Genomic DNA, 25421 nt, shown 5'->3' with positions numbered 1-25421 from the left:
ATGAGGGGATAACCAACACAAGAGAGACCCCCACACCCTTTTCTTTGCAAGTCCCTGCAGTCTCCTGGAGAGGAGACACATCAGAGGCAGCATAACACTATAGCATATCAGATGAGCAAACAGATGATGAGATACACATTTTCAGTGGGTTCAGAGCAGGAAGACAACTGTGAGTTGGACAGGTCAGGGAGGATGTGGTATTTGTCCTGGGTATTAGAGGATGAGGAGAATTCAGGGTGAGAGAGTGGGGCATGTATATGATGCTTTTTCCCTGCATCCACAGGCTGGAATTAGAGGGTGGGGTGTGTGTGTGTGTGTGTGTGTGTGTGTGTGTGTGTGTGTGTAAGTATTGGCAACATTTCCCACTGACTCAATTGTGGGACTTGGCCAGATCTCCTTATGAACATTATCTCCATTTGTGAACTATGGATGAATGAGGTTAGGGTTGGGTCATGGCCTTGGACCAGAGTGAAATTAACTGGCTCATAATGTGATTGAACTAATGACCTTGGCCTCATTACCACTATGTTCTAACCAGTTGAGTCAATCAAACATTGCAGAAAGGGTAATCAAGGTAATCTTTTAGAGATTTAGATAGCAGTAAACACAGGAGTAAAATCAAAGCCAGGTTCTTCCCTCATGTAATGCCCAGGTGTTTGTCTCATCATCCTTGAGTTTATATACTTGTTCCCACGTCTGGTAAAAATATGGTAGACAAAACAAAAAGGACACCATGATTCTCCTGTGTCACTGGTTTTGGCATAATACAATGTGTAATCATTTTTCTTGCATGGTGTTGGAATATTTTTGCACAGCAAAATATTTTTGAGCAATAATGTTAATTTTAGATGTGGAGCATCCTATAAATTTATTGATGATGGCTTTCTTTTCTTCTTTAAAGTCTGAACAACCTAGTCCTGCCAGCTCCAGCTCCAGCTCCAGCTCCAGCTTCACACCGTCCCAGACCAGGCAACAAGGTATCAATATCTCCCAGGCAAACTATGAGGCATTTTTCTCATAAAACGTCTTAATGAGCTGATTTATGGCCTATTTTCTACTGTTTTATTATTTGAATGATAACTTGGCTTTTATGCAGTTGTATTTATTTCCCCGAGGAATGCACTTGAGTATTGTTCTGATGTATGAGACCGGCCTCTAGAAATTCCCCTTTTTCCAGTCCCTGCCATCAGAGTCCCATTTTACAAAAGGATTATAGACACAGCCTATTCCAGGGAGCTCCCTAAGGAAATACAATAGCAAAAGCTGGAGTTGAGAGGCTCTGACAGAGAAATAGATTTTTACTCTCTCTCCTGGATGTCTTTCATTTTATTTATTTTTTCCTACAGATTAATAGACCTGTTTTCTTTGGCAAGTGATAGTTTGCTGTCTTTACAATATATTTTCCCTCTACTTGAACTTAAAGAAATTTAAATATAAAGAAACCTAATAAAGAAATTTAAACCAGAACATTAAGTATGTATTTTATACTTTTGGTGTGTGGAAATTTTCAAATAAGAGCTCCCTCCCTTTTTTTTTTAATATGAAAAGTGAGATAATATGAAGGAATAATTTGTTTTTGAGCATCATTTTGCATATTACCTCATTCATCGATCATACTCAATTTCTGATGGCTTTGTATGTTTTGAAAAGGATTAAATTGTTGTATGTATTTGGGCTAAGGCTAAGCTTCCAGGAAAAAATAAAAGACACTAATCATTTTGGCTATTCAGATTTTTTGTTATACTGACATCCAAAGATATAAGCCCACTACAAAAGCAGGAATTAGTGGAGTGTGAGATTGCAGAGAATCAATACTTATTTTAGAACCAATTTAGAGGTAGCTCGGATATTCATGTCCTAGATTAGACTTTAGGAATTGCCTAATCCAGAATAAAAGTACCTCCTCTCTCACTTTCTTGATTGCCTGCACAATCTCTTCTTTAACATTAAAAAGAGTGATCTTGTTTTCATCATGTTTAGAGCACTCAAGTGAAAATAAGCCACAGACACACTGAATTTTTGGATTCTTTTTGTTTTCCAGTTATGTCCTATTCTAGAATAAAACTAATTATGACTTGATTTTTTTCTCTCCTATCTAATACTGGATACCCTCTTGAATTTTCTGGGCACCTGATTTATTACAGGGTTTTATTTATGTAAATATATGCTGGTATTTTGCCAGGAATTTCTTAAAAAGTAAAATAAAAATTGGTTGCATAAAATTGTTGCTTGAACAAGATCTTGTGTCCAGGATCAATATGAAGATCAGAGATAGTACATTACACCATGGAATTGAAATACTTTATAATCTGAACTTGACTGAAATGCTTGCTTGACCTGAAATTGACCTTGAAATAAAAGGAACAGCTAAACCTTAATAGATCAAAAACTACCACACAAAGGCTGCATTGCCAAGAACAAGTTACAACCACGGTGATTTATTTGCCTCAACTTTTCAATACATGGATTAACCTAACAAAACATTCAATTTACTAATAGATCTTTCTGTTCCTCTTTAGATGTAATTTTTCTTAGGGAAGAAAAAATACATAGAAAAACATTCCTAGGAAAGAGAGATTTTCCAATAAACATCCTGGGGCATCTGTTGTGAAAACAACAATGTTTCAGTTAGATGTTATATTTTAGAAACTACCAAATTTATTTTATCACTTGCATAAATATATGTAATGATGGGGTTTTGTTGTTGGTTTTTTGGCCAATGTTCAGTGCCGGTGAGCTGTCCACTATGTCTGCTATGACTAAGTGTGTATGAAATAGTTTGATTTGTGGTTCACCATCATTCCTCAGGTCCTTTAAGGTCTATAATGAAAGATCTGCATTCTGATGACAATGAGGAGGAATCAGATGAGGCAGAGGATAATGACAATGACTCCGAAATGGAAAGACCTGTAAATAGAGGAGGCAGCCGAAGCCGCAGGTGAGTGCCTTGGTGGGAACACAGCTCCCTGGGATGAAATCCTGCCTTTTCCCCAGACTTACTGGTAGAACCATGGCCAAAGTATGCAACACCAGAAACAGTGGTGGGAAATGGTCACAGTCATTTGAGTTGGGTCACCTTGGCATGTTTATCTCCACCTCTGCAGAGAACTGTGTGTCCCTTTTTTCAGAAAGCAAAAGGTTTTGCTTCTAAAAATTCTATAGGGAAAACATCCTGTTAGTAGTCCTTGTTCTTGAAAGGCTCTGCCAACGTGGGAAGGACTGGCTGCTGAAATGAACTCTGTTTTCATTTTTTAAGAGTTTGTGTCGATCCATGGCTATCGCCTCAGAATTTAAGGAGACATGTTTGCTGTTTGTAGTTAGAAATACATAATTGGCTTCAGTGAATTATGTGTGTGACCTAATTAAAACTAGGATCACCTGTGTGTGTTTTCCAGCAAATAAATTCCTTTTAAGTGTGCTGACAATTAGGTTCCTTAAGTAGCTTTAATGCTGTGAGGCATAATTCCACATTATAAGATGGTAATTCATGTCACTTATAATTAATAGTCAACTTGAAATTGCCTTGAGGGTTTTATTTCTTTATCATGAGGAAAACAAATAGGCATGCTTACTTTAATGGGTTTGAGTAGAAAAAATATGAATCTACTTGAACTTAAAATCCAATTACATTTATAATACCTCACATTAAATCTTTTCCCTTTATCCATTACTGTGTGGAAGGCCCTAAAATTCCTTAGAAGGATACTATCTTAATCCCAACTGGACAGATCGTATGGTTTCTAATCAGTAATTCCTTGGTGTCCTTTGAGAAGGGCTCCTCTGAGTACGTATGCCCCATCACATCCCTCACTGATTCTTCCATGTGGCTATACTCAGTAGTCACACCCAATACCTCTTTCTCCACCTTGTCTTCCAAACTCACCTATCTCTATTTTTTCCTTGAATAGGAGAAAATAAGGAGCCTTATAGCTTTGGTGTTATAACATTTCCCCTTAGAACTCTTTAATCTGACAAGAAGGAAACTAACTGGTAGGGCAGAAGGATCTAAAAATGGACCAGAACATGGCAGTGAGCATATTTATAACAACCAAAATCCTCACTGCTGGTGGGCTCTCAAACTTACCTGATGAAAAATGCATTTAGCCAAATTACAGTTAGAGTTATTTCGAAAATCTAGATATTCCATGATTGGCTATTGCCCACCCACTCGCCGTCCCATCCGAGTGGGGCAGGTCAGATCCTACAGGCTTGTGAGTTATCTGATGTGATACACACGATGTCGGAGACTCGCTTCTTTCCCCCTGCCTGACATGTGCTGTTAGCACAGCAGCGCCAGTGTAACATTTGGTCTTCCTTGCACTTGTGAAGTCTCAACTGTTTAATCAGTTTAAATACTCAACCTTCCACTTCAGTCAAGAAGCATTTTAAAGCAGCGCTTCATCAGAACACTTCATTAATGTAATTTAGTTAAGAAAAACAAGTTCCATCAGTTTTTGCTAAAAGGATGTCCCAGTGTATCCTTTTCATTTCCTATCTTGTATCTTGTCTATCTGAATATATTATAGAGCTGGAATGTGATTGCCTATTCAGAGCAAAAAAAAAAAAAAAAAAACTATCCTGATTTCTAAAGCATTTTCTGTTTCTGAAAAGAATATTTTATTAGGTGACTGTGTAGCTAAAGAGAGAGAGCAAACACTGAAGGACATTTCAGAAGAGGGGTATACATTCAGTGGAGTAGAATAAAGAAATATCTCCTACCCTGGCTAAAAGAAAATTCTATTTTGTTCTGAAAAGAAAAGAAAAAAAGGGGAGGGGTTATATTTTTATGTTGTCTTTGGTTGTTGAAAGATATTCTGTTTCTCTAAAGCAGTTATCCCAAACACACTGTCTCTTCATGTTGCTGAAGTATATTTCCAATGAATTCTTGTAGCAGCAACAATTAAGTCAAAACTAGGGACAGCCTTAAGTCATTACACAGTAGAAATAATTGTTGTCGGTCTGTCCAGCACGTTGGGCTTCACACAGCCCATCTTCAGACATCACCCTGGGCTGGCAGCCATGCAGGGCTGTTTGTATTCTCAACAGTTGCTTCTACTCCCGCAGCCTGTATTCTGGCCATTTTGGTAGAATGTTCACCTATAGCAGAGAGGCAGGGGGAACAAAAACTAGAAGGTAGTAACCTAAAAATGGTCTAATTTTGCTGACCTTCGGCTGGCTTTGTGATAGTAGGTAGGTGAAGTTGGAGCAGGGATATAAAAGAATAAATGAGGCCAGTACAATAAAGTTGCTGTGCACCAGCTGTGGGTTACATTGCCTGAGTTTGAATCCCAGAACCATTCCTTTTACCTCTTGACCACAGGTGAGTGATCCAATCTAAGTCTGTTTCCTCATCTGTTGAAATAAGGGTCATTAAATGAGAAATAGCAGGTAAAACACTTAACACAGTTCCATACAGAGTAAGCACTGGGATGTGTTAGCAGTTGCATGAGGTGAAACAAGTTTTCAGTGGTTAGTGTTTGGATTCCTTTCTGTCTGCGCCTAGTTCCATAGATAATTCAAGAACTATCTGTACCTATGCATGTAACTTCTGTTTCTTTGCAGAGTTAGCTTAAGTGACGGTAGCGACAGTGAAAGCAGTTCAGCTTCTTCGCCCCTACATCACGAACCCCCACCACCTTTATTAAAAACCAACAACAACCAGGTAAATTGTTGGGTTTGCACTCTTCGAGACTCTGCAAAACTAAGTGTGATCATTTTTACAAAACATAAAACTTTTCATCCCTTAATTCTAAACTAAGTCTCTCTCAATATCAAATACGTGGGAATCGACAACCTTCAGAATAAACATGTAGTTGGGGTGAAAGAACTTCTGTTGTCATGAAAAGTATGTTTCATTGGATGGGTTAACACAGAAAGTGTTGCTCATTTGCCCCTGATTTCTGTGGGTTTTTTTCCCCCTCCAGCAGTTAAGTAGGCTAATTTAATGATTTAGAAAGAATATAATCTTTGGAGCTAGTTTACAGCCTGATTCTTTGTTTTTTAAAAAAAAAAAATTTATTTATTTGAGAGAGAGAGAGAGAGAGACCGTGCACGCATGAGCAGGGAGGAAGGAGCAGAGGGAGAAGCAGACTCTCCTCTGAGTGGAGAGCCCAATGTGAGTGAGACTCGATCCCAAGACCCTGGAATCATGACCTGTGCCAAAGGCATCTGCCTTTGTTTAACTGACTGAGCCACCCAGGTGCTCAGCCTGGTTCTTTGTTTTACTAATTTACAGTAATGTACTGGTGGGAAATGAACTTTTAACTTTTGATTCTGTTTCCTCATCCATAAATGGAAATATTAATACCTGCCCTGCCAGTTCTCTGAATGATGACAAATACCATATTTGTAAAGAGCATGTGGCCATGCTTATTATTGTAGGTGCTCTGCCTCTGTGTGGTCATCCAAGGAAAGAGGGTCATCATTTGGAATTGTAAGGAATAGTTTATAAAATGCGAATAATGGTCATTATCATTATTATAAATCAAGCAGAAAGAAGCCTTATTAATTTAATAGTCCATTCAGAATGTAGTTTTTGGATAAGGTCTAGGCAAAACTTTGGAGGCTTTGATGAAGAGCTTTTCTTAAACAAATGATTAAGACTGGGATATTTTAAATACTAAAATAATTTCAAGTATCATGAATATTATAAAAACCTCATAGTGCATTGAGTTGATACACTCATTTATATAAGCTATTCTTATCTCTTTGTTTAGGCAGGTTCCCTGTGACTTCTAGAATAATTGCTTAATCCAAGTTACCTTATGAATATTATGAACTTAAAAGAACTGCACTTTTCTGAAATTATTCTCTTTCACAGATGTCCTACAATTTTAAACAGCCTTGTCCTTGAATTTGTTATCTTTGCTTTACTGAGAAAATATGATTTTTTATAGCAGAAGATTTTTTTTCTTTTAAAATTTTGTATAAATCATAAGATCTCTTAAAATTTAGAGTACCTCATTTAGAATACCTCATTTATAAAGTTTATCCACAACTTAAGTTTATTCCTATTCCTTCATTGTAGAATAGGAATAATATCAGTGTTCTCTACCTCACCACTTTTATTCAACTGCAGTTTCTTTGTGGCCTACATGTGAATGCAAGCCCAGCCTCATCATCTGTTACAGACTGGCTGTTCGAGGAGTTAGTACATTCTTACTCCTGACCCTACTTCCCTGCACACCATGCATTCCCCAGCTCCAGTGCCAGCCATGCCCTTGGCCCTGGGCCGGCCAACTCTCCCCTCTGGCATGACAGCCTACCACCACACATCAAGCACTTCTGGGGCAGGTAAAGACTAAGGGCAGAACCACATCATCACCAATCAGTTGGGAAGAGACTTGGGCTGGCTAACTAGATAACTTGAGTTTCTTTTGTAAATCTGTGCTTCAGTATATAAGCTGGCAAAGGGATAGAATTTGGACTTTGCATATATTTGCATATTTAATTTAAACCTTTGGAGCTTCCGGTGGGGTGTGTGTGTGTGTATGTGTGTGTGTGTGTGAGATAGAGAGAATGAGAATGAATCCGGGTCCTTCATGGGCAGTAGCAGTAACTATCAGGAGTTAGGGGCATTAGGTATCCCCCTCTTAAGCCCCTTGAGCTTCATTCCCACATGGAGGGGTTAGACTGATAAACCAGCTCCATGAAGCCCCCAGTCTTGCCTTTCAAACCACCCTAAACATTTCCTGGATGGGCAGTCCTGAGTTGACTTGGCTCAAATCTTGGCTTCAGGGAAAGTTTTGGATTTTTTTTTTTAAGCCTGTCTAGCAAAACAAGACTAAAAAAATGAATGGTATCATCTATCTGCTGAGGGTAAAAATTACTTTATCCAATTAAATAGCATACCACTGGTTTCTTGGCATATGTTTACTCGACAAATGTAGCTTCACACATGTGAATCATCAATCTGTCAGGAATATTCAGTTATATGTCACTTCCTCCATGCACCTATAAGCATAATAAGACAGTCCATATGCTTTCACTTTTAGCTAGTCTAGGGTAGGAAATACGTGTAGTATCACAAGAGCACTTACCTCCTTGAAGCTGTCTTGGAACTGAGAGAGCAAGAAAAGGTTTTTAAAACTTTGTATTGGTTTCTTAACCCCTCAAGTTACCTGCATCAGGTCAGGTGTGTTGCTATATCCCTTTAAATCCGTGTTCTAGGACTTCTTAAAAAATTGCTAATCTTCCTTGGTTCTTCATGCCAGTGAAGTGAAAGAGTAAGAATTTCTTAAAAATATCAAAGCCCCCTGAATTTCACCCTAGAATGCATTTTCAGTATTCATTTGACTGTATGTGTGAGAATTTGATATTTCACATCAAATAAAATCAATGAAAACAGACTTCCTGTTTCACAGACCTTCTTCGTAGGAGTTTCCTTGGTTGCTCTCTGTCTGCAAATTGATAATGATCTCTGAAATTTTTGTAAATTTCGAGGCAAAGCCGAGTTTTCCTTCCTCGTTCTCAAATATTCCAGGGACGAGGGAAGAGAGAAAGTGCTAATTGAATCAGACATTTTCTAACTTTGGGAAAAACAGTGAACAGACAGAGGCAGGCACATGTCAACAAAGCTAGTAATTAACCTGAGTATTGTTAGGAGCTACTGGATCATTAACATGAAAGGCCCATCAGTAGAGAATCCAGGCTGCTGAATAATTGAGTTGTCAGTCCTCACAAAGAGATACAGAAAAATAATCTTAAACGTTTGATTCTAAACCATATCCTCAGATTAAGGATTGAGGTGCAACTAATCTGAGTTCTGTTTTAGCGGATGACCATGGATATAAATGGTGCATCTTGGCCATCTGGGTAGTTGTTGCCTTCAGTAAAGCTTAATAGGGAATAATAGTGAGTGCTGTGCCATTTTAACCAGAGGAGTGTGTGTGTGTGTGTGTGTGTGTCTGTCTGTCTGTCTGTCTGTATTATTATTAAACTTCAAACCTCCCTTACCTGAGTTTCAAACAAAATCAAAATTCCAGATCCCTTTTGGCCGAAAGTATGAGGAGAAAAGGGGTTGGGGGCGACAGGCCTTGAGGGAAGGAAGTGATCCATTGTACCCAAGTTAATATTCAGAATATCATAAATTACCTATCAGCCTGCAAGGCATGTGGAATGAAATTAAAGAGTCTATCCAGTTGAACTGGTTTGAAATAAGCTCATGGAAGACAAGGTGCTGTAGTTTTAAATTCTGGAGTCGTTTCCTTAAAGATAAGAAATGATCATAAATAAAACAATTGTCTTCAACATGGCTCAGCTCTCCCAGAATGAGGTTTTGACAAAGCTGTTTATTTTGGAGCAGGGAGAGATCAAAGAAGGAAGATTAACTGAGCCCTCTCTGGGCAGCCACTCAGTAACTTGAGGCGGATCACTGACACCCGGAGCTTTTGTTCCTGCCACTGCAGCTTCAGAAGAAAGAAACTAGGATTTCAATGTAGTTTGGCCTTCTGTGCTGTAGCACTTACGGAATGTGTAGGGTGGGACTTAAGTGCCCCGAATGTTCTATTTTCTGCTCTGAAGTGGTGGTAGAACTCTAAACCTAGTTAGCAAAGTTGCTTACAAATACAGAATCCTTAGTCACTTTGATCCCCCGGAGTGCAGTGACTTGGGGAATGGCAAGGGGGTGCAGAGTGGGATATGATGGCAATACAATTTAGTTTTCTAATGCACAAGGCAAGCGTACAGGCGCTGTTTTTCTCTCTGGCCTGGAATCTCAGCAGATTGTCTTGCTTTGCCCAACCGCTTGTCTGAGTTGGCGAGGAGTGCCATCTACTGACCTACTTATTCCTAGGTCTCTGAGCTCGGAGTTTCCCCTTGAGGTCTCATTTCCAACAACAATAGAGAAGGAAATTCTGAACGTAGGGGAGTGTTGGGTTTCCTTTACAGTGCGACACGTTAAAAACGATTGCCTTGCCCCAGCGATTAAGTAATTTCCTTGTGTTGCCCAAAGTATTGTATTTTAAGTGAGCGAGCCTGGTCAGATTGGTCATCTGGTTATCTTAATGTTAAAAATGAAGAAATAGAGGCTTTCTCAGGAACGACTCTATTGAAGCTCACTTCTTACCCATGCATTATTCTAAATTCAAAGGAAAATATACCCTTTTAGAAGTATTTGGTCTTCTCCAGAATGTCACGGTCCTATACCAACAGGTAAAATGTTTGTTGGTAGTGTAACATTTTATAGCTGAATGGAAATCTGGACATTATCTTGTTCATTTCCTATATTTCATCTCTCTTCTTTTTTTCTTTTTGAGATCCAAAAAATGTTAAATAATAGAGCTAAAACCTGAACTTAGTTTTCTGAGCCCAATTAGGGCTTTCTCCACAACAAACAAAGAGTGGGCTCATTTTAAAATCACTTTTGTGTTATGGAATATGATAGACTTTTGAACAGGATGGTGTGTGTATGAGTGAGTGTGTGAGTGTGAGACCAGAGAATGGACAAAGACAAGCAGTAGGAATATGAGACTTCTTAAATATATCTTTTATTTGGCATTTTCCTCCTTAATATTAGCTTCCGATTATAACTCAGTTGGTAATGAGGTTATCATGAAAAAGACAAATTACTCTGCTTTTTATGTTTATATACATTTGTAAACACTCATCAATAAATTCAGTGGATCTCAGCGATTTTAAACAAGGCTCATTTAAAAATATTTCCCTTATGATCCTCAATTTTGAGGACTCTAATAAACCAACTGTATTTATTAAATAATAATTTGTTTTTCCTTCTTCGTCATTAGAAACCTAGCTCCCCAATGGAAGCCTCTAAACAGTATGCAAACTACTATTCATCTCAAAGCTGTGATCAGTTCAGATGAAAGGACAGACCCTTGGTTTTTTTTATCATGGCTATAAACACAAAATTCTTGAACCATGGAAGATAGTCCTGCCTCTTTATTTCTTAAGTTGGAGGATCCCAAGTTGGGAGCAGTGTAGCTGATGGCCATCTTCATTTCCAAAGCTGCATCCATTTAGTGGGTATGAGTAATTTTTAGAATCTGAAAGTCAGGTACTAAAAAGGGTATTGGAGTATTTGCTCTATCATCCCTAGCATGCTGAGCACTGGTTGTCATGCTGAAACAGCAGAATAAATAAGAAAAAATTCTTGCCAGAGGGGACTATAATACAGTATAACTCAGCTGCTGTGCATATGTGTGAGAGTGTTGTCACAAAAAAGCAGCAGCCTTGGAAGCTTAGATCAATTTTCTTATCGTCAACTTCTTTTTTTTTTTTTTTTTTAAGTCTATTGCCCTGACTCAGCATTTCAGATAGAAGTTCTTTATTTTCCAAGAAAGAGTGAGATTAGAAGAGAAGAAAGAAAATGTATAGACGAGAAGTGCTGTTTGGAAACTGATATCATTGTATGACATTTCATGCATAAGTGCCTTTGTTTAGGGGGCCGGTTTGCTACGAAGTGCCTGAAATCAAATTTAACAGTGTTTTCTTTGATCCCTAGATTCTTGAAGTGAAAAGTCCAATAAAGCAAAGCAAATCAGATAAGCAAATAAAGAATGGTGAATGTGACAAGGTAGGTTTCCAGGGTGTTCCCGAGACTGCTGCAGCATGGACTGGCTGCCCTCTCCTTGTGTTTCCTTTGACCATCCTTGATGGCTCCCCTTCCCTGTCTTCATCAGAGGTGCCCCACACCCCCAAATGGTGAACCTTCTTGGTGCTCTGTAGTTTGTTCTCCAAATCTCGCTTATGTCTTCAGTGTTACTCTGGGCCCTTAGGCTGCCTTTTGCCATGAAGCTCGCATTGCCAAGGGTTTCAGGCACATTGAGTTGGGACCTCAGAAAATCACATTAAAGGTAGAGGATTGAGGAATCTCAGCCATAAGTGAGCAGGGACGCCTGATCCTGGTGTAGTATGCCTTCCAAGTGTGCATCACGCACTGGAAATCTGACCTTAAGACCTGCTGCGGGTTAGTCTCCTGTTGTGGGCAGGGTCATAATATGCTTTGCAGAATCAGGGCAGGCCTGACCAAAGCTTCACAAACCTTGCCTTTGCCTTTATTGCAAACAGAGGCGCTAGGAAAACCCATACAGTTATGTTAACAAAGATTCCTGAGTCTGAGCATATGGGAAGAGAGGTGTGCTTCTGCCCCTGCAGAGGAGCTCCAGATGTTAATTTGGATAGTCATCTTGGTTTTTCAGAAGATATTCTCTTCTGTTACTTGCTGTTTACTGGCTGGCCGTGTTAGGTATAACCAGGAAAGCTTTATTTTTTATTTTTTATTTTTTATTTTTTTTAAGAATTTGTCCTGAGATAATTGGTTGTGTATTTATACTTCCATGTTCAAATTTAGACTTTTATTCTCTTAGCTAAAAATCTTCTGAGATGAAAGAATTAAAAAAAAAGTAAACTGTGCTAATATTTTTAGACTCACAATTTACCATTGAGTACCCCTTTTCCCTATAGATGAGGGTTACTGGGAGAGAGTGGGTCTGCTTCCTTGAATCTGTTGAGAGTAAGTGCCAAGAATTGCCCTTCATGAAACAGCTGGCTTTGTATCCATAACCACGAGAGACTAGATCTCCAGGAGCCTTGGGCACTGAGTCCACACAGCATAGGCAAGGGGCATAGGATGGAGTGCCTCCACCTGCTGCTTGTATGTTCCTGTTTATTTATTATGTTATTTTTGGATTGCTTCCTAACATGCTTCTTCTTTGGGGGGGATACTCTTCTCTTTCAGGCCTACCTAGATGAACTGGTAGAGCTTCACAGAAGGTTAATGACACTGAGAGAGAGACACATTCTGCAACAGGTGAGAAATGCTTTTTAGCACATCCCTTTGCAGAAGCCACGAGGCCTGCTTCATCCTAGGGTAGTGTCATAGCACCTGGAGGTCACACCAGCCCTACACTGGGCTTATGCCACCTGCAGAAGTATTTGGGTGGGTGTGGGGGTGGTTCTCATTGCTGAGGCTACCTGGAAGTCTGCTCTGGAGCTTGGCATGGATGAGCTCCTTCCCCTGGTGTTGCAGCAGAGGAAAACCGGGCATTTGTGGAGGTGACGGTGCTGGTGGGATGCCTGGATTCCTCTGCTGGCTCACACTGTCCTGTGAGCCGAGGGAGGGAAGAACGGGAATGCAAAAGCCTTTGGGGCCAAGCCTCCAGTTTCATGAGAAAACAGTGATAAGAATTTCAGTCAAGTGTTGTCAACATTTGTGATTCAATGGAGTAACCTTTTGCCAGTGCTCTTCTAAGAGAAAGAAATATTTTCCTCATTTCTCTTATCTTGTACAGCATACATCTATTATGAACTCAACTCCAAAATACTTGTGGAGTTGGGAAACTTCTATTAGTACAATTTGATGTTTTGCAAAGATAAGGGTGTTTTTTAATTTTGCTATAGTTATAGTACTATTCAGTTTGTCTGCCGAATTAATGGTGGCTCCTGAGAAATAACTTCCTTAACGACCAAAGAGAAGGTGGCGCTCTAAATTCCAGGGTGGGTTTGTAGATTAGTTCACTGTTTGAATTTTGTTTTATTACTACTTTCAAATGACTTAAAGTAGTATTTAATCTATCCCAGCTGTGTGTGGATTATTATTTTTTTAATGTTTAATGGCTGATGGTCACATTTATATTCTGTGTACATTTTTTGCTGAAAACTATAAATATGCGTTCTCAAATCTGCCAAGTTCCCTGATTTGTCGGATAGGGTTTTTCTTTTCTTTTTTTCTTTTTTTAAACCCTTTTAGAGTTTCAGATTTGAACCAAACATTACAGACCTATGATTTTTAACTGGGATGAGTTGCATTTCTTGCATTTCCATTTAAGTGAATATGAGTAGGGAACAGATTGGAGTGCTTCATCCTAAGAATTATTCTAGTCCTCTGCTAGTATCTTTCTTCAACATTCTTTTGTAGAAAAGAAAATTGTTCAGCTTGCCATTTACCAATTATGTGGGGCTAAATGACTGAATAGTGATGCTAAATCTATTAGCTGATATTCCCATCCTTTCCTATCTCTTTTTAAGCTCCAGCTCTGAACCACTGTGGAGCAATTGTCCAATAAAGCTATGAATGCATAAGCTGGGCCCAAATAGTCTCACAGGAGAGTGAAACAGATGTTTGGGCAGGGTTGAGACACCTTCACAAAGAAGGCCCAGTCAGTGAGTGCAGGAAGTAGGCCATTGGCAGGCTCTTACCTTGGGGTGTCATTGGCATTCCCAATTTCACATTGTCCTTTTAATTTGACCTTTGAAAGAACCGTGAGGGAAGGTGGCTTACTCAAGAAGTGGATTACTTTAGTATCCTAGAGGGAGAGAGTGATGGCTATGAATTTTTAGCCTGGCATCAAGGCGCTCCAGGACACACAGCGTTTCAGCCTAATTGCATTCCCAGGCCGGTTGAAAGCTCTCAGTCTTTGGCCTTTTGCCTTGCAATGCAGCTGAGGCTTGTGATTATGATACCATGATGCATGTCCTGTCACGGTTTACTGCTTAATTAATTCCTATTGTAAAACATAGCACTGTTGAGGACTAATGTTATTCTCCACTTCGAGAGCTGCTCATCTCGTGGAATGCATTCCGCAAAGTCGATGTATTCTTGCCATGCGGGCCTGAGCACCTGCGACAAGATTTCTGGTGAGGCCAGGAGCACATCCAAGGTCTTTTACTATTAAACACATCCTATCAAAAACTCTGCTCTGACAGTTTTATTGTCCTCACAAGAAGTGGTTAATATCTTTGTTTTACTCTGGGGACATGCAATACTGGCACCCAGCATCTAGCTTAATGGGCAGAAAGCACTAGATCAAGAGAGCCTGTGTTCTTAAGCCACTTTTCCTTAAGGTGTATTAAGGAAATACAATACAGGGGGTGCAGTCAAACCCAGAGATCTGAGTACCCTGGACTGACTCATAATTTGATTTTTCTTCAAACTGTGCGTTCCACATTGATTTGGAAAGGGAGATGGAGCACTTCTAACCTCCCTAGCAGTTGAGCTCTGAGTCTGGGTTTGGCATCTTAGAATGAAGAAAAAGTTCTAAGGGAAACCAGGGCTTTCTTAGAAGACAGGTTCACAGTGTAGATAACAGCTGCTATACTTTTAAAATGCTCTTTGGGGAGATGGGAAATTAGTGGTATATTAGAGTATTCCTTCTAACATCATGGAGAACCCTCCCTGGGAAATGTTCTGCTGAAGATTACCTCCATCTTGGGAAATTGCCCTCATGTTACAGAATCCCTTATAGCTAGGATCCTGATGGCCTGCCTCTTCACCAAAGGTAGGGCATATGCGGTCCCACCCATAAACAGCAGCATATTCCCGTCCATACCCGAGGCGATTCTACAGGAAGACCTAGTATCTCCCAGACCTGAATCCACTGCTGGCAGCAGTGGTTAAAGCAAAGCTTGTTCATTGCTTCCCCTCAGTGAGAGGGCTGCTTTTGGGCAGAAAGAACGCTGATTTTTTTAAAAATATAATTAGACTAAAAATAATGCATCTGTTTTTATGATTAAAAACTAGGGTTGGGGGAAAGAGCAACAGATTTAACAAGTAGACCTTACCCTGTTAAAAACAAAAACAACAGAACATGAGAGACTCCTAACTCTGGGAAACAAACAAGGGGTAGTGGAAAGGGAGGTGGGCGGGGGTTTGGGGTGACTGGGTGACGGGCACTGAGGGGGGCACTTGACGGGATGAGCAGTGGGTGATAGCCTATATGTTGGCAAATTGAACTCCAATTAAAAAAAAAAAATGAAAAAACAAAAACAAAAAAACAGCCTGCATCGTACCCCCTAAAAGGCTAATGTGGCAGGAAATAATCCATCACAAATGTTTTCACCATGACCAGGATTGGAAGAATGAGTCAAGTAGTTGAGATACTCTTACTTCTCCACTAAGCATCCACGACATGTGCTCTTACCTTCTTATCTACAATCACTCTGTCTTTCATCATTATTATTTTGGGGAGATATTCATTATTGCAGGATGATGCAGGGTGACACCAGCAAGGTAGAGCCACACCACATCAGCAGTACAAGGTGATTCCTGTAGTGAGGCAGAGAGGCATCCTTCAGGGACCAGTGGGATGTTTTTAGGCTTTGTGGCTTGTGTCATTGGAATAAGCATGTTAATGCTGTGCTTCTGATGTTCTAACTATCAGGATTCCTGGAAGGGAACCCACATTTATTTTTCTTTATGAAGTCTTTACTTAATTGAGGATGTGGGTACATGCTCTAATAATTCAGGTCATTAATGCCATTCCCTTTGGTAAATCGTCCCTAACGCCTTGACTGTGCCACTATGACCACTACTACCTTAAGGCCATCTCAGCATCTACTTGATGTATTCTTACAAGCTCTTACAGGCTCATTGAGTGAGATTGATCAGATCCCCTCCATTTCTTTGTGTGTTTGTGGCTGCAGGTGAGGGTGGGGTTGTTGCTTGTGGAAGAGGTAGGAAGGCCTGTCATCCAAGCACTGGAAATCTATGAGACAGTCCACAGCCTGTGAGATACCCAGTTTCCTAGCAGGCAAGTGGGTTTATTTGCTTTCAAATCAAGTGGCTTTTTCTAGAAGGTATTTTTATTGGTGCTTTCTTATTGGTAATTAGCAGCTATACTGAGTCACAGAAAGCTATCTTCCTAAAGGAGTGAGTTACCATTTCAAAGGGAAAATATAGGACTCTACTTTGCCCCTACATTGTGATGTCACTACTCTCCTTCATCTTCTATTCTCCCTTTACCCCTGCAACTTTTATTGTAATTATTTTTTTTTTAATTCAAGTAGGCCTTTTCTGAATTTTAGCTTCTGGCATTTTCCCTGCTTCATTTGTTTTAGTGCTAATGAAATGGCTAATAGTCAATGAGGGGAGGCGGAGAAAGCACTGGGTTTGATAGTTCATGTGTTGTACAGTTACCTCCCAGATCATTAAGGAGAAGTTATATTTGTATGTTGATCATAATCATGTTACCCTGATCTCTGTAGCAATTTAGTTTATAAAGAAGCTTTATTTATCCTCTTATTATCTTATTTGATCCTCTGCATAACCTATGTAATAGGTAGAGCAGGTGGAGTTATCCCCATTTAGGAGATGAAAAAGAAACAGGGGCTCAGGTTATACTGTTTTGTACATTGCCATTCAGATAGTGAGCAGAGTCGGAAGTGATACACGAGATTTGGGACTCCGTTCTGAATGCTTGGGCAACTTACCTATTGGCCAGTTAGTTGGAGAGAGAGGTCACACTCTGGGATAATTGTTTTTTGCCTTCATTGTGTACATTCAAAGTCTATTTTTTTCTCTGTCCTGAAGATTACACATTTTCAATAGCCCTATAGTATTTTTATAGGTATACAGAATTGAATGAAATGTTCTACTATAGTATTTCAGTATCACAAAAATAGATAATTTACGCTGGAAAGTATGGTTAGTATGTATTTAGCATCAACTGAATTAAGTATTTGATTGCCTTGACAAGTTCGTGCCTGGACGTGGCTGTGTGTATCTCTGCATGTATGTGGATATGTGTCTGTGACTTATCCAAAGCTCAAAGTTCAACAAGTTCTTATGTGAATGTAGTACTTTAACCATACCTGGGAACACCCTTCTAGGATTCTCTTGATGCGTGATCTAGCGCTAGAACCCTGGGACCAGTGCTTTAAAGTAAGAAAGAGGTCAGTGAGGACATAGACTCCTTACTGTCCTGCTCTGCCAGCCTTCCCATCTTGCATTCATCCTCTCAAGGGGAAGATGGAAGCCTATCTTTATTCCAGACAGGAACAGGGGACAGAGGCCAGAAGACACATACTCATGGTCTATATTCTTTTCAAAAATTGTCCTGAAATCCCAGTGATTTTTGACAAATTTTAAGTAGCAGTATCTGCTGTATGTTGCTAGTGCATCTTGGGAGGCAAGTGTTTTAGCTGGGCTTGTGGTTACTTCCAGAAAAATCAAGCTTCTATTAGTATTAAAAAAAAAAAAAAAAAAGGGACAAAAGTATAGTCAGTAGGCAGTTTGCTGTATCTGTCATGATTTCATAGTAAGAGTAACATGTTTTATTATGAAACCCATAGTTATATTTATAAAGAAGAGTTCCAGACATTGAGTAAGGCAGTAACAGCTCAGTCTGGAGCCATGCGATTAATTGGATTGGGGTTCAGCATGTCTTTTATGCTTCTGTGGAAGTCAAATATGCCAGGAATGGGGAGCACATTTTCTTTTGAGACCCACTGACCCATAGGGAATAGTTCACAAATTTACTATTTTTTAAAGAAAACTAATCCTAAGAAGAGAGGGTCAAAAGTTTCCTTTCTGCTATTTTCCACCTGTAATTAGGTCATCTAAAACTCCATTGAATAAATAGCCTAAATAATTAAAATTGTTCTCTTTTTTGAGGTTATTGAACTAAAGAAAATAAGCAAGTGATAGGAGGGCGGTTACAGAGACAACTAAAAATAAGTAGAAAAGTTTGCCACTTTTCTCAGTGCAAATATTTTTTCTTTCATCCTGATGCTATTTTTTTCTCTCCCCCACAAAGCTTGCTAAAATTAACCCCCATCCCAGTTTACCCACAACATACTTACCTAAAGTCCATGCTACCTCAGCACAGTGTCCATTTCTGATAAAATTATTAGTAAAATAAGAATGGCAAGACACGTAACATGATACAAGATTTTCTCAAACCAGGAATCAACAACATTCTTAAAATTGGAACCTTAGATGTGTCTTCTTGAAAGCCAAGGCAAGATGAGTACCTCTGCCACAATTTTTATCTTATATCTGACAGTTGGAGCCCACACAGTAAGAAATGAAGGAAGACTATCCCACACGAAGAGACAAAGGTTTTTTCTTTTTGTAGATAATACTTATTAACCTCAAATATCCAAGGGAATAAACTGAACATGACTGTAAGTAATAAATAGATGTTTTTATTCATTTTGTTGTGGTATAACAAAGTGTACAGCTAGGTGAATTTTAACAAAGTGAATGCATCTTTTATAACCAGCACCCAAATCAAGCAACAAAACACTTCCAGCCCCCTTCCAGTTACCACCCATGGTCTTCAGCGGGTAGGATTATAGATGGTTTCTCTTCTTCCCTTTTTGGGCTTTGTACTTTGAGTTTTCAATAACATAATCAGAAAGAAAAATGATCATTATTTATATGTGTGTGTATACTTTATTTTATAAGGAGTCTTGTTATTTCTAGGATGGAATTTTCTTACATCTAGTAAGTATAGTCATTATCCATTGAGTCAGTAACTAATTTTTAAAAGAGTCTTGAAATTGTATCTTCCATAACCACCCTTATAGTAAAACATGACTTGAAAGGAGAAATCCATCTAAAGGATGTGAATGAAGAGAATAGGTAATCTGTTCTTGTTGAGAATTTCAAAAGGATAATATTCCTTTGGCTTACTAAATTGGCTAAGGGATAGTTCTGTGCCATCAATAGCATAAGACCCTCTATAAAAGAGGAGAATATTAGTCTATATAAAGGAGAATATTATTAGTCTCTTGGTTCCATATTTGATCCCCTCCACCTCTCTGTCTCTCTCTCTGCCTTGTGATATCCATCATTGCTTATTGCCCATTCTTTCTCTTCTTTACTCCCCTAGATCGTGAACCTTATAGAAGAAACTGGACACTTTCATATCACAAACACAACATTTGATTTTGACCTTTGCTCGCTGGACAAAACCACAGTCCGTAAACTACAGAGTTACCTGGAAACATCTGGAACATCCTGAGGATACAACAACTGGATGCATCAAAAACTGTTGTTTTTGGTTTTTTTTTTTTTTTTTTTTTTTGGTTGTGATTTTTTTTTTTTTTTGGTTTGTTTATATGGAAACACTCAGAATGATGCAACCAAAAGGGAAAAATAAAAATCAAACAACCTTCAGCTTTATTTTTCTTTAAAGCCAGTCATCATCTCTTGATAAAGGAGAGGTTAAGCAAACCAGCCTCAGCGGACCACTCTTCTCTCCAAGGAAATCACCGGGAAGAGTTAGCCTGGATAGCCTTGAAAACCAACAAATCAAACACAACACAAGAAAACTTAAAGAATGTGTATGGTATCATGTATCTTTCTCTGTGGTGGTTCATTCCACAGGACGAATGCATATTCAACACACTGCCTTATTACATAACTGATCTATTTATTATCGCATACAGATATTCTAAAGTTGTTGAGGGAATGACACCACAAGACATTATAAGTACTTGGTCCCACGGATGCTCTTTCAATGCAGCGCCCTTGCCATCCCAAGCCCAGTGACCTTACTCGTATACCGTGCCACTCTCCACTAACTTTTCCAAGTCCTTTTACTCGTTGCAGTCTGTATTTGCCACCTTTTGTTTTTCCAGTTCCAGGACACAAATATTATCAACTGGGGGGGGACCAAATTGCCACCCTGATTTTTCTTCTTTGTGGTCTTTCTCCTGAAAGTTGGGGCCCAGCCCTTGGCTGTATCCATATAATGATCTTGGACCATGGTAGAAAAATGCACCAAATAGGATCATATGAATTGTTGTCTAGCCTTAGTCAATAAACCTGTAGGACTTTGAAACAAGTGTACCTGTAAACGTCCTGCATCCAGCATTGTTGAGCTGTCATCAACATCCTTGTGTCTGTTTTACTGTTCTAATATTAGGTAAATATGGAAGTAAAGGCATTCCACAGGATCATCATTTAAAAAAAAAAATTCTGGTTCTGTTTTCTAAAGAAATGTTGTAGAAATTCTTAATTTGGATCTATTTATTAGTAAGAGTTTCAGCTTTTTTCAGCTGCCAGTGTGTTATATCCATCTTTACCATAAAACCTGGAATAAGAGATTTTTGTTCACGTATGATCCTCTTAGACTCTTTTATATTTGGAAAATTAAAATCTTTCTTTGGGGGAAAATTCTTGGTTATTCTGCCATAAGAGATCATGTATTAATTTGTAGATTCAGTGGTTTGATCCTGTTTAGTCACTTGCTTATGTTTCCAGAAGGATTTCTTGTATTGATAAAAATGAAGATGGTTGGGGAGGGGGGCTATTTTTGTTCTTGATGTACCCTGTTTTAAAACTAGAAATCTGTCCTGTGGCATGCAAAAGAAAGCAAATTATTTTTAAAAGAAAAAAAAAAAAAACCCAAAGTCCTTTTGGTGTCATTATTCCATCCTCTCCATAAATGGAGATGTGCCAAGTGAGAACAGCTCATCTTCCAAGTTTTTGCTAGGAACTCAACTGAAAAGAAGGGAAATGAAGAAATACTTCTGGATCCAAAGGTTCATTCACTGGATCAGCCTTAAGAAAGCTTCTATGTGTGCGAATAGACCAGTCTCTAGGCTCTCCCTTGTTTATTCCCATGCCAGATGCTGTCTTTTCATACAGAGATTAACTAGTGTCTGTACAGAAAATGGTCTTTCCAGACCCATTCTTTTGGGCAGTAATGTAAATGCAGATTGATAATGAAGTTATTTCTGCATTTTAAAAAGGGGATTTTTTTTTACATTGTTTCTTTCTATCCAAAGACACTATTTTTTCCTTTAAAAAATTATAATACAGCCATGCTCCTTGTAAATTACTTCTGAAGCGTCCTCCCCAAGGACAAGTGGACTTTTTCGGTAACATTACTATTCTTGATGGTTGGCATGAACAGTCCTTGAAGCATTTGTTGTGTGTTCCCTTCTCAATGTTTAACTCCAGAGAAACTGTTGGAGTCATTTTGGACATTAGGTGACTGATGTGTGTGGTTTTAGGCGTGGTTTTAGTTGTGTTTGGTTTTGTTTTTAACTTCGCAGATGAAAGGGGAGGGCAATGCTTACATGAATTGTTTGCAAAATTTAGAAATCTTTAAACATTTCTAACTGCTAATCCACATATTCTAATTAAGCCAGAAATGGATGTGGTTTAACTAAAATATCTGTGTAGTGTAACTAGAAATGTATATATGTAGTTGGGGCCATTTTTATTTTTGTAACTAAGTTGTGTGGCAAAATGATTTGACAGTGTGAAGGTTTTTCTTGTTCTTCTGACCACTTTTACCAGGAAACTAGGTAAAATATAAGCAACCAAACAAAAAAGGACAGTGAGAAGGGAAGCTATTGCAGTAATAAACTTTAGACCTCAAATTTAGGCAATAAAGCAGATGTCTTCAGAATATCGTCAAAATGGAAGTTTGTAAATTAATAACGAAACTCAAGAAAACTTACCCATCCACTAATCCTCATGGAGGCAACAAAATGAGTTTTCCACAAAATTTCAATAGAGTGAGAGTCACATTGATTTTTTGCACGTTGTATTCTCACTCTCATCGAATCTTTAAATGCAGAAATAATAAATCCCCTTTTCAATTTCAAATAGTTATACTCTCTTCAAGTACCATTCCCACTCAGTTCTGCTGTGTTTATAAACACTGTTGAAACCTGCTAGAAAATATATTTGGCACGTGTGCATCCTGACAGTGGCTTTGGTTTTTTTAAGCACAAAGGGGAAATGGCAGGGTTCAATTCCTTAGATAGATAGGTTTCAAATAAAATCATTGGGTGGGTGTGAATATGGTTTGAGCCAGCCAGAGTAGGAGAAACTTCCTTAAAATTTTCCTCCAGTACTTTGAGGGGGGAAAGATACATATAGAACTTCCCCCTCTTATAAATGGGCTTGCGTCTGGTTTGCAGCAGCATTATGTATGAGAGGGGATGCTTCCATGTGAGTTAGCATAGAGCAGTTATGTTAGCAACAAGACTGTCTACCTCTCCCTATACCTTTTTGTAGACAAATAAGTGTGTCCATATAGGTTTGCATATTGTGTGAAAGTAGGGAAAAGGATAAAAACCCAAGACCACAGTACAAAAACTCTAAAAGAAAAAATCCTGAGTGTTCTAAACGTTTTGAAATTGCTAAGCACATCTCTCTGATCCAAATAATTATTCACCCTCCTTTTGTGGAAAGAACCAATAAAATTGGTTTTCTTCCCCTAAAATGTTCCTCCCACCAAAAAATGTTTCTGCTGTTACTTGTACAAACCAAGCTAACCTTTGAGAAACACAGTTTGGGCCTGCATAACATCCCACATACTGTTCGTTTCAAGTCCCACACATGTTAATAAGTTAACATATTTGTTTACAAGAGACTTTGCTCTTAAATGTTTTAACTCTACCCAGGTAACCAAGTTGGAGGTCCAGTGTTGGAAATGGTCAGCGTTCGTGTTTGGTGGCTTGTGTTCGATTTTTCTCACTTGGAAAGTGATCGGCTCTGGAGTAGTTTGCTATATGTGCATTGCGTCCCACCTTTAGCATTTTGTGTTCCAACGCTATGTACCGTACACAAGCACATGCTCATATTCTAATGTTGCTTCAGACTGTGGCTCTAAACTTGGGACTCTGATGTAGATACAACTCCAGCTGCAGTGAATGTTGAGGAGTCACTTCCCATGGTTTAGTTTAAGCTTGGGCTGGAAGTCTATATCTTTGACCCCTTTTGTGTTATATGATGCTTTTGATCATGTAGGCACTGCCATCCCTGGATATTCCTTGTAAAGATGCATTGAAGAAGTCAATTTAAAAGGACAAAGCCACCGCTGTCTGTAAACTGTAAATATGTATTTTGGCACTTGTACTCCAGTATCTGCAAATAGAGTTATGATGGAAATGCTGACAGATCCTTCACGGTGGCCAGAGCTACTGTGCAGTGCAAAAATAAATTAAGCAAAAATGTATTCTTGAGATTAACAGTGCAAGGCCAATACGTTTTCTAAATCTGTCAGTATCTTTTTTAATGGAGTGTGTATGTGTAGTTATGTTGAAAGATACACTATGTATGTGTGTGTAGATGCTATTATGTGAACTACAAGGCATTCGTAAGATGTATTTCCCATCTCTAAAACCCATGTTGAAATATAAGTACAGATTGACAGAAATAGGTGTTTTACTTAAATTCATATCTAATCTGCTGTGGCTCCATTTTCTTTACAATGTATAGTCTTACTGATTGGTAAGAGTCCTTTGAGCAGAGTCTGGTTTTCGCTTTACATACAGGGGAAAATGAGCTCTTGGGCCTTTCTCAAGAAGTGATGCTGGTCCTGCAGAAGAATGAATGGAGAGATAAGAACCAGCAAGGGCACGGTCCAGCCCCCCATTCATCTTTGAGTCCCCAGGGTCTAGTACCATTTTCTGTATTCCTAAAAATAGTCATTTTTTTTTTAAGCTCTGCAGAGACAGGGTAAGAAATGATGGGGCACAGTCTTGGAATAAACCAGGTTGCTTGTACATGGCATTTTTCCTCTCTCCCCATATTTCTCTGGAAGGTTTGGTACATAAATTAAACAACGTGCTATCACTAGACAAAGTCCATCAAAGGCTCTGCATTTACTTGAGCAGCAAGAAGTGCTACCTTGATTAGACGGGAAGGAGAAGCTCTACTTCAAAGAGAATAGAATACTTTAAGTTTGGCAAATAACCCAGGAATTGGATATAATGCTCTAGTTCATAGTAAAGAGACTTACAGCAAATTTGAGAAAGTCACCTTATCTTCAGGCTGACAAGCCATTGAGATTACAGTGGGCTGCCTTGTATGCTATCAACTAGGAGCTGATTTTAGGTGTGGAAGCATCAGTCCCAGATGGGCTTGGCTGGCAGCTGAGCTTTCTAATGACCATGCTCAAATTGGACAAATCTCTTCCCTTGTTTGAACCTAGATAACCCATTTGTTTACTTTCAAATAATGGTCTTGCATTTTCTCCAGTGAGGAGGAAGTCAAGCTGGGCAGCTTGGGCGTGCTAAAGAAAGTCAAGATGCCATCTCCAAGTGCTCTCACAAGGTATACTGGGTGGGTTTGCCCATTTGCCCCAGTACATTTGTTCCACTAGCTCTCTCAGAATGGCGTTCCCACTTGGATGGGCAAAGGGTCCAAGAGAGAGATGGCGGTGCAACCAAGGCCTGACACCCAGACCTGTCTGCTTGGGAATCCAGGGACATAGTGTCCAAAATTAATGGACTTGTTTATTCTGATTAGCAGAGCAACTAAAGGGTATTTTATGGGTTTCCTTGCCCAGATACCACCCAAATAGAAAATCCTGAGCACATTCCAGGGCTTCTGCTTTTTTCTGCCAGGTAACAGTATCCACACCTTCCTGTTTATGTGGTCCCCTTTAGTAGTGCCATTTCCAGTCTTTTCCAGAGGTTGTTAACTTGCCCTGGGCTGTCAGCTTAGCCTCTTGGTCTTCATTTCCCCTTAATTAAAAGAGGGTAACCAATATGGTTCCCAAGGGCTAGAGAGAGAAACACATGGCACAGACTAAAAGACATTTCAGTAATTATAACTGGGCCCTATAACTGTTAAGTAACAACAGAAGTAGCCTACCACCTGAATGGGAAGGCTGCTGAGTCCACTTTTATAATCACTCAGGGCACTGGGCAATCTGCACAGAATAGATGGCCCCAAGGAATGGGGAGGCGTGGGGGGAGTAAAGGCAAAGCTG

At 39.2% G+C, this 25421-nt stretch overlaps 1 protein-coding gene across 3 annotated transcripts in view; it reads left to right on the top strand.

The window, feature by feature from the left end:
- The window catches only part of MLLT3 (MLLT3 super elongation complex subunit), a 279534-nt gene extending 255652 nt beyond the window's left edge, over positions 1-23882 (top strand). For 2 of the 3 annotated variants that reach the window (XM_038552508.1, XM_038552509.1), the window contains exons 6-11: positions 902-977; positions 2809-2938; positions 5563-5662; positions 11462-11533; positions 12698-12769; positions 19572-23882. In XM_038552508.1, coding sequence (XP_038408436.1) covers positions 902-977; positions 2809-2938; positions 5563-5662; positions 11462-11533; positions 12698-12769; positions 19572-19703 — 582 coding nt within the window. In that variant the 3' untranslated portion in view covers positions 19704-23882. The other variant, XM_038552510.1, reaches the window with a different exon arrangement.
- Positions 23883-25421: the final 1539 nt, after the last annotated feature.

This window comes from Canis lupus, chromosome 11, assembly GCF_011100685.1.
Source record: "Canis lupus familiaris isolate Mischka breed German Shepherd chromosome 11, alternate assembly UU_Cfam_GSD_1.0, whole genome shotgun sequence".
Taxonomy (NCBI): domain Eukaryota; kingdom Metazoa; phylum Chordata; class Mammalia; order Carnivora; family Canidae; genus Canis; species Canis lupus.
Note: the sequence above shows the minus strand (reverse complement) of the source record. Positions and strands in the feature narration are given on the sequence as shown.